General features: G+C 38.5%; 1 protein-coding gene across 3 annotated transcripts in view; it reads left to right on the top strand.

Moving 5' to 3' along the window:
* Window positions 1-13,604, top strand: part of lamb2 (laminin, beta 2 (laminin S)) — a 48,594-nt gene that overhangs the window by 6,573 nt on the left and 28,417 nt on the right. For all 3 annotated transcript variants that reach the window (XM_008412796.3, XM_008412798.3, XM_008412797.3), the window contains exons 3-5: window positions 10,253-10,422; window positions 10,537-10,672; window positions 13,504-13,577. In XM_008412796.3, the coding sequence (XP_008411018.2) occupies window positions 10,253-10,422; window positions 10,537-10,672; window positions 13,504-13,577 (380 nt within the window). The remainder of the gene's footprint in view (window positions 1-10,252; window positions 10,423-10,536; window positions 10,673-13,503; window positions 13,578-13,604) is intronic.

Below are 13,604 nucleotides of genomic sequence, written 5' to 3'. Positions count from 1 at the left end.
CGCCAGGGCAAACACACGGCACCCGGGTTACTAACCACACCGGCAGCAACTTGTTTTCTTTGGACAGGCTGTCCAGCCTCAGGACACATCTGTTGGCCATGTGTACCCCCATATACCCACAATCAGCCTTGCTGCCATTTAACCTCTATCATCAGCATATCTTTAGAAAAACTGTTTCACATGAAATCTGAGTGATTGGTAATTACAAGTCGGCAGGACGGGCACCTATTGTCCTTTAGGTTCCCTATACAGTATAACTGGCTTCACTTTGACCACCTGTTGCTGTCAGTGTCTCACTCCATATTTCTTAACCACTGTGAAGTGAGTCAGACATTTCTAGTATCAGGCAGGAATGTGGAAGTGTCTTCCAGTGCAACCAGCTGCTTCCCAGAGCCAAGCCTTGTTATCTTAAAAATTAGTGTAATAGGAAGCGTCTGGTTTTTAGTCAGTGATACTGTCAGTTTGACCAGAAGGGAGACAGTCAGTCATAGTTAATGGGACTTACAATTATTGACACTTTGAATAATACAGGTTTCTACATAGTTACAGCTGAAACATTGAGGGAGGATCAGCTTGCTTTTCTCAGCTGTGATATCCTGAGCTCTCATGTAATGGTCAGTAGACCTCTGATCTTGTAACTAAAAGAGTCAAATCAGAATTGGTCGATTCTGTAGTCCTGTTCTGGTGGTGCTAAGGTTCGGTGCAGTCTTTCCTGAATGAAATGCAAATCAACTTCAAGCTCCACTTAGGATGTTAAAGGGATACCTTATTTTTTAGTGCAGTTCTGCAAAGCTAATTAGTCATAAGTCCTTTAACTGTCGTAAAAATATGTTTCATCCCTCTGAGCTTCTTAGAGTAATGGACACTAACAGATAGTCAGACGTTCTCCCATCATTTCAGCTGATTTAATTATTTCAAACAATTCTAACTGAAAATGTTGAGATAAGTGGGATAAAACATTATATTGAATCATACTAATCATCTAAATTTAAACATATTGTTAACTTTGGTGCTATCAAGAAGTACACTTGAAGTGACTCTAACAGGTGGTCAGTAAGTCTTACATTTTAGCTGTGTTCATACAACAGGGGCTCAATTGCAAATTTTTTTTTCTTTATTAATTTTTTAAGATGGGAGTTCATATTACTAATTAAATATGACCAGAATCAAACTTTTGTGTGAACAGTTTACTAAATGTTTACTAAACCCCAAAGCAACCCACATGCACAGAAGAACGTTGACGGCAAACAGCAGTGGATTATTTACAGAAGTAATAATGGATGCTGCCATCTATTGGTATAATTTAACATTGTTGAGCAATTGGATTTGACAGTGTAACAAGATCATAACAAGAGAAAGGAAGCCAAGAAAAAATAAAGTACAACTAATAGTGTTTTTTTGTGTAAAATTATGACACATGTCTCACGCCAATGGCGTAAAAGTTGGATAAAATGCGACATGACCATTTTGGTTACAGACGCTTTGAAAATTGTACGTATCCGATTCAGCAACACATATGGAAGCGACACAAATCAGATTTTTTATTTTTGGTATGGAACGATAGGAATTAGGCTGTTCACACTGCCATGAAAAAGTTAGACATGAGTCGCATATGGGGAAAAGAAATCTTATTTCTGTGCATTTGCCTTCTGTGTGATGGAGCCTCAGTTTAATTCTGCTTAACAGTAAACATGGATTATCCCATGCTCTGTATTAGTTTTTACTTCACTAAAGTTAAAGTGTTCCCTTGCAGACCTCATATACTCACCTTTTTTAATGCTTCCATCTTTTAAAAAATTTATTTTCTAATATGAGATGTTACCTTCTACCCCCGCACCCTCCTTTTTTTTATCAAAAGGGCTTTAGCGTCTGATTTAGGGAGGATGGCAGTAGTCAGGAAGGTGAACACAAGGGCAGAGTAGGGAGCCTGGTCTGCCTGTGGAGATTCAGTGGTTATTAGAAGAAAAGAAAGACGGGAGTTGAGGGCTGAGAGTAATAAAAAGGTGAATAGGGAGGAGAACAGCTGGCTTTTGGGGTGTGGGAGTCAGCCATGCATCAGCTAAGTGCAGAGCAAAGAGAGACCAGAGACTATGAGAGGGAGAAGGTAAACTAATTAGCTGGGAGTAGGTAAAAAAAATGTTATTGACATTTTTCTGTTGGGGTCTTAAAACAGGAGCATGAATGCAATTTCTGATAATATTTTAGCTCCCTAAGTCAGGTGGTCAACTCACTGCATTTCTTAAAATGAAACTGGAACTAAACACTCTTCTGACAATGTCCATGTTTGCCCCATATTCTTCTTCTTTGTGTCCCACCTTTTGTGTTTGTGTGTTTAGTTGTTAATGCTTGTCTTATTGTTGGTCTGTCAGTCTTTGCTTCCTGTGATGCCTTATCTGGTAAACGTGAAAGCAAACTTGGCCCCGCCAGCCTGTCTCACAGGAATCTGGCACATGGATGTTGCATCTCGCTCCCTTCTGCTCCAGAGCTACAACATTTATTTGTTTTATTCAAAATGGAACAGAGAAATTACATTGACGCTACAATTTGAGACTGACAAAAATCATGTTTGTTTGTTTTTTTTCCTCAAACTTTGCTGCTTCAGTTGTTATATGGTGATGTGTGAATCTGTCCTTTTAGGGAAATGCAGTTAGTTCTGAAACTGAAATTAAACAAAGATTTGCATTGTTTTAATGGTACCACAAAGTGGCCTGCAATATTAGTGAATCTTTTATTAGCTCATGGGAAGCAATCAATCAATCAATCAATCAAATTTTATTTGTATAGCACATTTCAGCAGCAAGGCATTTCAAAGTGCTTTACATAATTAAAATAAAAACAGCATTTGACAGTGAATAATTTCACTTTTTTAAAGAAAAAAAAAGGATAAAGATATAAACATTAAAACCCACACCCCTTGTAGGACTTCCGTTAAACCCCTCACACATTTGAGTTTTCGTTAAAACGCCATTTAATAAGGATTCTCACACCTCAGAGTTTTAGTTAAAACGCCATTTAACAAGGATTCTCACACCCCTAGATATAGATTTGTTTAACTGGGACGTTATCCGGGGGGGCTTTGCATAGACAGTGTGAAAGAAGAATAAAAAGAAGTTAATAACTAGATGAAAAGTAAAGATAAAAACATTAAAAACATCAAAAACATCAAAACCCACACTCTAAACCTAATTTAGCCATAAGCAACTCTAAACAGGTGGGTTTTAAGTTGAGATTTAAAGGCACCCAGTGTTTCAGCTGTTTTACAGTTTTCTGGAAGTTTGTTCCAAATTTGTGGTGCGTAGAAACTGAATGCTGCTTCTCCTCGTTTGGTTCTGGTTCTGGGGATGCAGAGCAGAACCAGAACCAGAACCAGAAGATCTGAGGGGTCTAGTCGGTTGGTACAGCAATAACAGATCTTTAATGTATTGTGGTGCTAAACCGTTCAGTGATTTATAAACTAACAACAGTATTTTCAAGTCTATTCTTTGAGCTACAGGGAGCCAGTGTAGGGACTTTAAAACTGGCGTTATGTACTCTATCTTCCTTGTTTTAGTGAGAACCAACAGCGTTCTGGATCAGCTGCGGCTGTTTGATTGATTTGTTAGTCAGACCTGTGAAGACGCTGTTGCAGTAATCAATGTGACTAAAAATAAACGCGTGGATGAGTTTCTCTAGATCTCACTGAGACATAAATCCTCTAATCCCGGAGATGTTCTTCAGGTGATAGAAGGCCGACTTTGTGACTGTCTTAATGTAGATCTGAAGGTTCAGGTCAGAGTCCATCACTACTCCCAGTAGTTTCAGACCTGATCGCTAGTTTTCAGTTGTAATAACTGAAGCTGTGCACTGATTCTTGTTCGCTCCTCTTTAGGTCCAAAGATAATAACTTAAGTTTTGTTTCGATTCAGCTGGAGAAAGTTTTGGCACATCCACACATTTATCTGTTCAAAGCATCTATTCAGTGATTGGATGTCACCAGGGTGATGTCACCAGGGTTCAGAGTCACCTGGTGACATCGTGATGTAGAGTTGTGTATCATCCGCATAATTGTGGTAGCTAATCCTATTTCCTGTTATAACCTGAGCCAGTGGGAGCATATAAATATTAAAAAGAAGTGGTCCTAGGATTGAACATTGGGGTACCCCGCATGTGATCTTTGACTTCTCTGATGAGAAGTTTGAAACAAATAAATCCCTGTTCTTTATGTAAGATTCAAACCAGTTGAGCACTGGACCGGAGAGTCCGACCCAACTCTCCAGTCGATTCAGTAAAATGTCATGGTCAACAGTGTCGAAAGCTGCACTGAGGTCCAACAGAACCAGCACTGTGGTTCTCCCGCAGTCCGTATTTATATGGATATCATTGAACACTTTTACAAGGGCCGTCTCCATGCTGTGGTGAGCACAAAAACCAGACTGGAAGGAGTCAAAGCGATTCATTATTGTTAGGAAGTTATTTAATTGTTTAAAAACAGCTTTTTCAATAATTTTGCTGATGAATGGGAGTTTGGAGATCGGCCTGTAATTCTGCAGTAGGGATTTGTCTAGATTGTTCTTTTTTATCAGTGGTTTGATAACTGCTGTTTTCAAAGCCTGGGGGAAAACACCTGAAGAAAGCGATGAGTTTACTATTTGGATCAGATCAGTAGCAACGACAGGCAAAACTTTCTTAGAGAAATGTGTGGGTGGGACATCCAGACAGCAGGAACCGGAGCTTAATTGACGTATAATTTCTTCTAGGGTTTTATAATTAAGTAGTTGAAATTGGGTCATTTTTCCTGCATTTGTTTTGTTTGGGCACAGCATTGGCACCGTCTTTGGAGTAGATGTGCAGATTAGTCCTCTGATCTTTAGAATTTTCTCTGAATAGAAACTGGAAAACCTGTTGCAGGCAGCATTAGATTGAAGTTCGGGTGGCAACGTCATCTGAACTTAAATCTGAACAAGGACAATGCAGCTGATATTACCGTCATTCCTTTAGAGTTATGATTAAAAATGGTTGCTATAAAAAAGAGTGAAACTTGAAATCATTCTTTTGCCAACTACCTCCCAAGAAAAAATATTGCTGTTACCAATGCTTTACATCACAGGAATTTCCACAGAATCTCAAGGAAGTGGGATTGCCCTGATTGCAAGTGCCAAGACATAACCTGGAGAAAACCAGTCCTTTGTTTTACACTTTGCTTCATGCAGAGAGTCTGGACCCTCAGCTAGTGAGAAACGATTGGTTGCTGGATGCGTGGACTCTGTTGAAGATTCAGATTTTACCCAGTCACTAATGCAGAAGTTCCCAAACTGTGAGGCGCGCCCCCTAAGGGGGGCGCCGTGCCATTGCAGGGGGGGCGCAGGAAGCTGTCTGGATGAAAAAACAAAACAAAACATGAACGCTGGATGCATTCGGTTTTTACCTTAGAATGGACAACTCTGTTATTCCTATGTCAATTTGACACAGTAGGGGCTTCTACACTTCCCATATTTGTGTCCTCTTTCACTTTTATCAGCAGTTAAAACTGTTTAATCTGTTGTCAACATGTCGTAACCTTTTTTTCTGAGCCGCCTTTAAACGCAGCATGAGCGCTACGACATTCGCGCTGGCGTGAGGCAGTGAAGGAGACATGCTGCTGCTGTGCAGAGCTACGCAGGTGTGTGTTAGAATTATGGCAGCAAACCAGCAAAACGCAAAGAACTTTTCACAGTTTTTCCCCCAAACTAACAGATTGTTAAGTAAAGCTGTTGGATGCAGGTAATGCTAGTTAAAAGATGACTAGCTAATATCAATACATCACCTTAAGCTTAACAAGTAGCCTGTAGGCTACCGATGCTGTTGTCTATGTCCAGCTACATACATTCATTTTGCCCCCCCAAAATGTTTCATTTAACAGAGACATTATTACTGCTTGGGGGGAAACTTCCACAACCTCAGTATGGCCTGGTCTGCTTGGTCACACACTGCTGTGGAATGACATCTCATTTCTCAACAAGCATTTGTTTCAAGTGAGCTAATGTGGTTGTTTTGGAATCAACAGCATTCTCTAGTTGATTCCACAAGTGAGCACCGGAGTTGAGACGCTCCCTCATGCAGCCCATCTTATTACTTCCAGACTCTAAAGGTGCTTTTCCACTAGACCACATCTAATCGGTACTGTCCCGGTCCGACCAGATTCATTTTCCATTAGCAAATCCAAAGCGGTTCTGTGTGGCTGTTCTTAGATACTCCACACAATTAAATTAATTTATGTGTACGCATCACTACCATACCCATATAGAAATATGTAGGTTACTTTTTAGATATAACTGTTTTTTTGTTGTTGTTTTTTTCAAGGTGGATGAAATCAAGCAAGTCTCTTAGAATAAATAGAAAAGTCACGCGTCAGTTTATGTAAACCTTTGGTTTCATCCATTTGTCCCTGCTTTATGAATTTAATTGTTATAATCCAACTTGGCTTAAAATATCTTGCTTTATTATTATAGTGACGCAGTTGAAGAAAATACATTTTCTGCATACATTTTCTTCAAGGTGCAGTTCAAGTAATGGCTCATGTTGTGTTTAGAAATCTGAAGACAAAAAGAAAAAGTCGCTCATATAAGAACACAACAAAAAACAAAGTCATTATACAAACATCAAATATCTGCTTCTGTCCTCACACACACACACGCACACACACACGCACACACACACGCACGCACGCACGCACACACACGCACACCCCCCCACACACACACGCACACAGGCCTAAACCTTTGAGTGCCGGCCAACAGTATCCAGGACAGATTTGATGTTGTGTCTGGATGGATCAGCCCTTTGTCTGGAGGGGAAGCTCTGTTCTCTCTCAGGCGTCTGCCCTGTTCTACTGGTGATTCCCACTCTTTCTCTCACACACTGACAGATAAAAGACAGGAGGAACAATCTATTTTACATGGACCATTTGGTTTTCTGTAGCCTTCGCTTATAATAATAAAAAATGTTGGCAGCTTTGGTTGTTGTCTTGTACATAACCACTAATAGGTGTCTTTTGTGGAGTCAGCAAGCAGAAGCCTGATGTTTGCATTGAGTAAGATGAGGGAGCATAAGCGGGTACGCTGTAATTAGGAATGAGCGTGCCTTTGAGCAGAAGTGGAGCACGTGTGTTTGCATAGATGCACAGGTGGGCAGCGGTGTGAGCTACCTTCATCTGCCTGGCACCAATCTGAGACTTTGCTTGTTGCAAAGTGTGTGTCGAGATTGTTGAAGGGTGTTTGTGTGAGTGGATGTGAAATCCTCCTCTGCACTGTTCTCAGCAGGCTTCATATCTGCAGCTGGCCGCTTTGCACTCTCAAGCTGTGGAAGTCTATGTTCTGCTGCATTGTAATCACAGAGAACATACAGACACGGGCTGCGTTTCCATTACAAATGTATGCAAAACTTTGTCTATTTTCCACTAGTGTTGAAAAAAACACTATTTTGCAATTATGGAGTTTCCATTAAATAAGAAACAAAATTAAAATCACAAGTGAATAAGTTTGTTAACACGATAAGTTATTAAAAAACATTCCATGCAGTCATCTTCCAACTACTAGTTTTCTTTTTCGTGGTCTGCACCAATGGCATTATCCGGTTGTTGATTATGTGACTCGTGATGTGAAAAAAGTGCTTACATTGCAGTTTAGTGAGAAAAAATAAATTGATACAGACAAGAAACCACCTCATCCTAGCAGCAAAACATTGTATCAAAAAACGAGTTTTTCCAAAATTTTGAAATAACAAAATGTTAAAAATGTTGAAAGGTGTGAATACTTTTGTAACTGTAGTTTTTAAATGGGTTTTGCAAAAACATTTCCTCCTTATTGTTTTCTATCCCCTTTTTTGTGGCTAGAAATGTTGCCACTTTGGTGAAAACAAAGTAGAAGTGTGCTTTGAAGTATTTCTTCTCAAACCTTGCAGGCACTTTCAGAGGAAATCTTAATGTACTAAGATTGTCAAATATGTTTCAGAGTCAAATTGTTTGCATAGCAGCAGCCTACATTTTACTTTTGCCAGGGCTGAGTTAAGATAAGAGACACCTGCTCTGGAAAGACTGTAGATCGACATCAGGAATATTGTACACTCTTCATGCTAATTAACTCTCTCTCTCTGACCTATAGGAGGATACATTCAGATTTATATCCGTTGTGTATCTTAATATTTATCTACCTTAATATATATACAATGAATATATATCAGTTGGATATATATCTGAATGTGTGACAGCTGCTGCTGGTTGTCATGAAAACTTATTAGGTTTATTTTAACTCCCACACATAGCCCGACTATGTAGTCACACCATGGCTCCAGTGGGACTCCCATCACTTTGGTTCAACACTGATATCGTTCCTGGTGTTTCTGTTACAGTATGATGTATCATGGCCAAATTTAGTGGACTTAGATTACCTCACTCTGATCTACTTTGGTATATTTCTGGATTTAGCTGGTAACTGGGCTTTGTTGTCACATCTGTGAGCTGAGTTTGATAACCCCAGATAATCCCTCTAGTAGTGGATGTTGTCTCACATTTATTAGACAGTAGTTGTCAAAGTGCAGACACCGGCGGGTTTTGACTTAGGTATTCTGGCTTGCTTCATTAAGTAGCAGAACTTGGGTGGACAATAAGGAAAAAGCAACAACATAAAAATGTCAGTTGAACCCCTGACATGTTTTCTTATTTCTTATTTTATGTCCATATAAAGCTGAGTCCAGTGAACCCTGTTTCTTAACTCCTGCCATCTTAGCACAATGTTCAGGAGGAGCAAGGCAACTGTCATGGTCAGAGAGTGAGAACTCGCTGTGGGACAGGGTGACGGTCTTTCCGAAACCACACACACACACACACACACACACACACACACACGCGCACGCACGCACGCACACACACACACACAAATAAAAATAACCAAACTCGTAAAAGCGCACAGTGCAACCGCAGGACTATACACAGAGTAAAAACTTGTGGGTAGGTTACCCTGTTTCTTATGACTGCAGGAGGGTTAAACAGTAAATCCAGGAACAAAAAAAATTTAATTTGCAAAGTATGTGGAAAAGAGGAAATGCAAGCAAAAACAAAACATGCGTGAATCCCAGCAATGCATAGCAATGCAGCTGACTACTAGTTCCAGTCACAACACTTAGGAGAAACAGCAGGAGTCAACACAGACATCCATTACATTAAATTTATTGTGTTTCTATATAGATATATTTTTCATTTATTTATTTAACTTTGATTTATCCAGGAAGTCATTATTGAAATTATGCTGCTGCCTATCATTGCAGCAAAATAAAACTAAAGTTACAAACATTCCATATAAATAACATCCACAAAAACAAGTTTTAACTTATAATACATACATTCCACTCAATTAATGTGATTTTTTTCCTTTTATATTGTAATTTTTATACTTATTGTAATGTATATCATTACTAATTATGCCATATTGCACATTCCTATTTGTGACTATGTGCCTTTAGTGTTTAAGGACTTTTTCACGTTCAGAGTCTTAAAAGCAACAACACACTACACACACAGTTGACACCTATGTCTGTGTCAACTGATTAATTATGGACTTACCAGAGTCTTTAGGTATTCTATCAGGACTACCAGGTGTTTTCCCACTTGATAGCCCAGTAGATTTCAATTGGGGACCAGAATTGCAACATTTGTTACATTTTCAGCTGGTGCGGTTTGCTTTCACACTGCACTGTGTCAAACAAACCAAATCGTTAAAAAACCCTGTTCAAAACCTTGCTAAGCCCCATGGTAGGGGAGTTTGGACATTGTGCCCCAACCAGTCAACCAGTGGCCTACCATGGTTTAAGTTAATATTTTTTTTTTTATCCTTTGTTCACATACTGACCATTCTACGCTGCCATTGTACTTCCAACCATTTCACCAAAGAGATTCTTTAACCCGACTTTTCTGTATAAAAGCAACCTATAATAAATAAACAAAAAATGCTTTCCCTGGTTGAGGTGCAAGTAAAGCCTGATGACCCGCCAGGCTTATAATACTCAGGTAGAAACCCAGCATACAGTATGCATTTGAAATGCATTGGAATTCACATCAACCAAACCAAGACCTAAGTTTGTAGGCAGACCAAAGTTCACTTTTTTGGTCCTCATTGGAGCGGAAAGGAGAAGACTAATTATTTGCCAGCTTATGAATGTCATAAAGCTCTGTTTTCAAATGATGCCAGTACTGTTTCCTACATTTTTCTTTTTGATCCATGGCTGGTTTCTATCCCTCCAGGCCTGGCTGCCACAGTTGGCCAGGAACCAGACCAAGCCCACGGCTGTGCCCATGGCAGCTGTTATCCAGCAACTGGGGACTTGTTGGTTGGAAGGGAAAAAAACTTGAAGGCCTCGTCCACTTGTGGCATGAGAAAGAAGGAGCGGTATTGCATCGTCAGTCACCTGCAGGTGAGGGTTTATGACATTCCCTATAGGATCTTTTTACTTTTGTTTGTTTTTATTTGATCCCTGAATTCCCTCTCCTCTTGTCACTATATTTGATGCTGTCCTGTCCTGCCACAGGATGAGAAGAAATGTTTTGAGTGTGACTCCAGACGACCATACGACCCAGTCTACAACACCATTAATCACCGGATAGAGAATGTTATCACCACCTTCAAACCACATCGGAAAAAGTCCTGGTGGCAGTCAGAGAACGGTTAATGGATGCTTGTGTTTTGTGTTTTAACTAAACCGCATAAATTACAGAGGGAGTGGTAAATGAAATTGATTTTGTGGCTACTTTTGGGTACTAGAAGTTAAATCTAAGAATGGATAAAAATGAAAAGGGATCGAGGGAAAGATGACAAGCTGTATTTTACAACTACAAATCTGAAGCAACTTGTAGCTGTAGAGAACTATAAATGTTTCACATAAAGACACCGTGGCCAACATCCTCCCTGGAGCTTCAAGCTCAGCTTAATAACAGAGCAGGTCCAGCCGTGGCATCTCATCAGAGGAAGGGAAGGAGGAAAGAAGATTAAAACCAATAGAAAGATAAAAGTTAATCTAGAGGGAATAATTAATAACCAGTTAGATACTGTTTAGACAGTGAAGAGAGTCATATTAGAAAAAAAATTGCAAATTTTTTTATGACTAAATGCACACAACTTGTGTCCAATCTCCATTTTTTTTTTGATCTGCTGAAACAGATTTGTGCTGATTCTGATTATTTTAAAAGCGATAATATTAGAAGATATCAGAACAGTATTCAAAAAATGTTTTTCCTTTTCTGGCCCAAATCAATAATCCAAAATCACTTCAACGGTTTAAGAGTAATCCCTTTTAAAATGTCTTTTATAAAACCACTATAATTAAATTATAAAGCTGATATTTTAAAGGGGCATTTCAGTAAATTAGAATATAGAAAAGTTAATCTTGTCCAGTAACTCACTACACAAGTGGAACACTATATATTTTTTAATTACACACAGACTGACATATTGGAGCCTTTATTTCTGTTAATTATGCTGATTTTATGCTTTCGCCAAATAAAAACACCATGTTTAGATTTGAATTTTACATCAGACTATCAAAAAAGTATTTTAATACAAAATACAGAAACTTGTGAATACCTGCTTAAAATTTTTGTTTTTTTTTTCAAAAGGAACTTTTAATTTGACAAACAACCTTATTGGAACCCATATTCCGATTTTCTTAGCTAGTCTATTCCTAACATAGCAACTTCTATGTGTATTTTCTTCAGAATGCACATCTTTAAGTTTAAAAAAGCTTGCTGAGTTGATCAAATTCATCAAGCAAGTTTAAAGTTTGAAATAATAAAATGGAACAGCTTTGCTGCACTCCCTGTATTCTTCCTGTAATCTTCTGACCATCTTCCTCTCTCACACACCCTCAATGAACCAGACATTTCTTTAGATTTTGTAGAAAATACTGTTTTCTTTTTAATAGTTTTTAAAAAATCCATCCACCCAACCAAATAGATTAATGGCAGAGCAGATACTGCTTCCAATATGTCATGCCTCCATACAAAATGCATGTTTCTATGCTTGACCGACAGCAAGTATATTTAACTACCATATTACAAAATAATGAAAGGTTTTGCTGATCTCAAACAGAAAAGAAACAAAATGGTAAAAAGTTCAGATTCTAACAGTTCAGATTTTAAGCCTTGTTTCTTGCATGGTTTAGCAGTTCTTTGTGCTTCACTATAAAGTCACAATCAAATCTCTGTGTGCACACAGCTGTCATGGAAAAGCAGGAGTATAAATAGGTTGTACTTCCTGTGCTCCTTTCAGTCTCATTTGGTTGCTTTCTGCTTCTATTCTTGTTTTTGTTACATGATGTTGGCATCAGTAGCAACCCATGGTTTAAATAATTGGGATTAGATGGGAGGTTTGATTTCCCCTAAGACGTGAAGTAAAAAAAAAAATCAAAAAACATAAATGAAACATAAAAATTATCCTATAAAGCAAACACATACAAAGTTTCTGGAGTGACTGTGTTAAAAATGTGGGTTTGTTCCTAAAAACAAGGTCACTGATGGGAAACTTGCTCTCCTATTTATGATACGAAGTGATCAAATACCAAGCTTTGTGCAAACTTGTTTTACTAATAAATTGAAATAATGCCCTGGAATCCTGCTTTTAAGGGGACAATATTATGTGTTCACCAGGCACACAGTGCCATTCTATAGCACAATCAAGTAACTGTGTTAATTAACTTCAGCGATAAAAATTCAGTACATATCAAATATGACTTAAAAGAAATTTGACTTTGTGGTTTAGCACCTTCAGGTACAACATGGTGCCTCTATTAATCCTTTAGCAATGTTTTTACCAGCATTTCACAGAAGCTCCTGTAATAAGAAGCTCAGCTGATGGGTGGTTCCACCAGGTGTTTACTAATTGCTGCTGGCTAGTCTTGAGGAGTTGAGTGGGGGAGTCAAGTGGAGGGCTGCTCTGTGAGGTGAAAGCTCAGAAGCTTTCACCTCACATTGAAGGTGGTGCTAGATCCACCCAGGTGTTTTGCACAGCTGCATGGTTGCCATGCAGATGAAAGGATTTATGAAATATGCATGATAAAATCAAAGCAACCCTCCAGGTATGTTTTTGATTAGAATAAATACATTATAACTGTAATCAAACTGTAATCAAAAAGTCAAATTCACACAATAATGCCCCTTTAGAATTTTTTTAAAGTTATTTGCTGCATGAACATATACCACCTTAAAAAAAAACTATTAGAAGCCCAACATTAATGTACACGATGACTGGATATGAATGGCTAACCAGTCTTTTTTCAGTCTCTGTCATATTGTTATACAATTTGTAGCTATTATGATTAGTGATGAAAACTAATCATAATAGTTTTAATCACTAATCTGATGCAGTTTTTCACTGCATCAGTGAGAAACGTCTGATGCAGATGTAAAGCAGTGTGATTTCCATTATAATTTTTAATTCTAACCACTTGAATGGAAGAAATGTTTTGACTATACCTGACTTACTAATGTTTTCTTTCTCTCAGGAAAGTCAAATGTTTTTATTGAGTTGGATCTTGAGGCAGAGTTTCATTTTACTCATCTGATTATGACATTTAAGGTAAGATCAAGGTACTTCACTCACTTA

Source organism: Poecilia reticulata, chromosome 7, assembly GCF_904066995.2.
Source record: "Poecilia reticulata chromosome 7, P_reticulata-male-v2, whole genome shotgun sequence".
Lineage (NCBI taxonomy): Eukaryota > Metazoa > Chordata > Actinopteri > Cyprinodontiformes > Poeciliidae > Poecilia > Poecilia reticulata.
The sequence above is the reverse complement of the archived record's forward strand: the minus strand, read 5'-3'. Positions and strand labels throughout refer to the sequence as shown.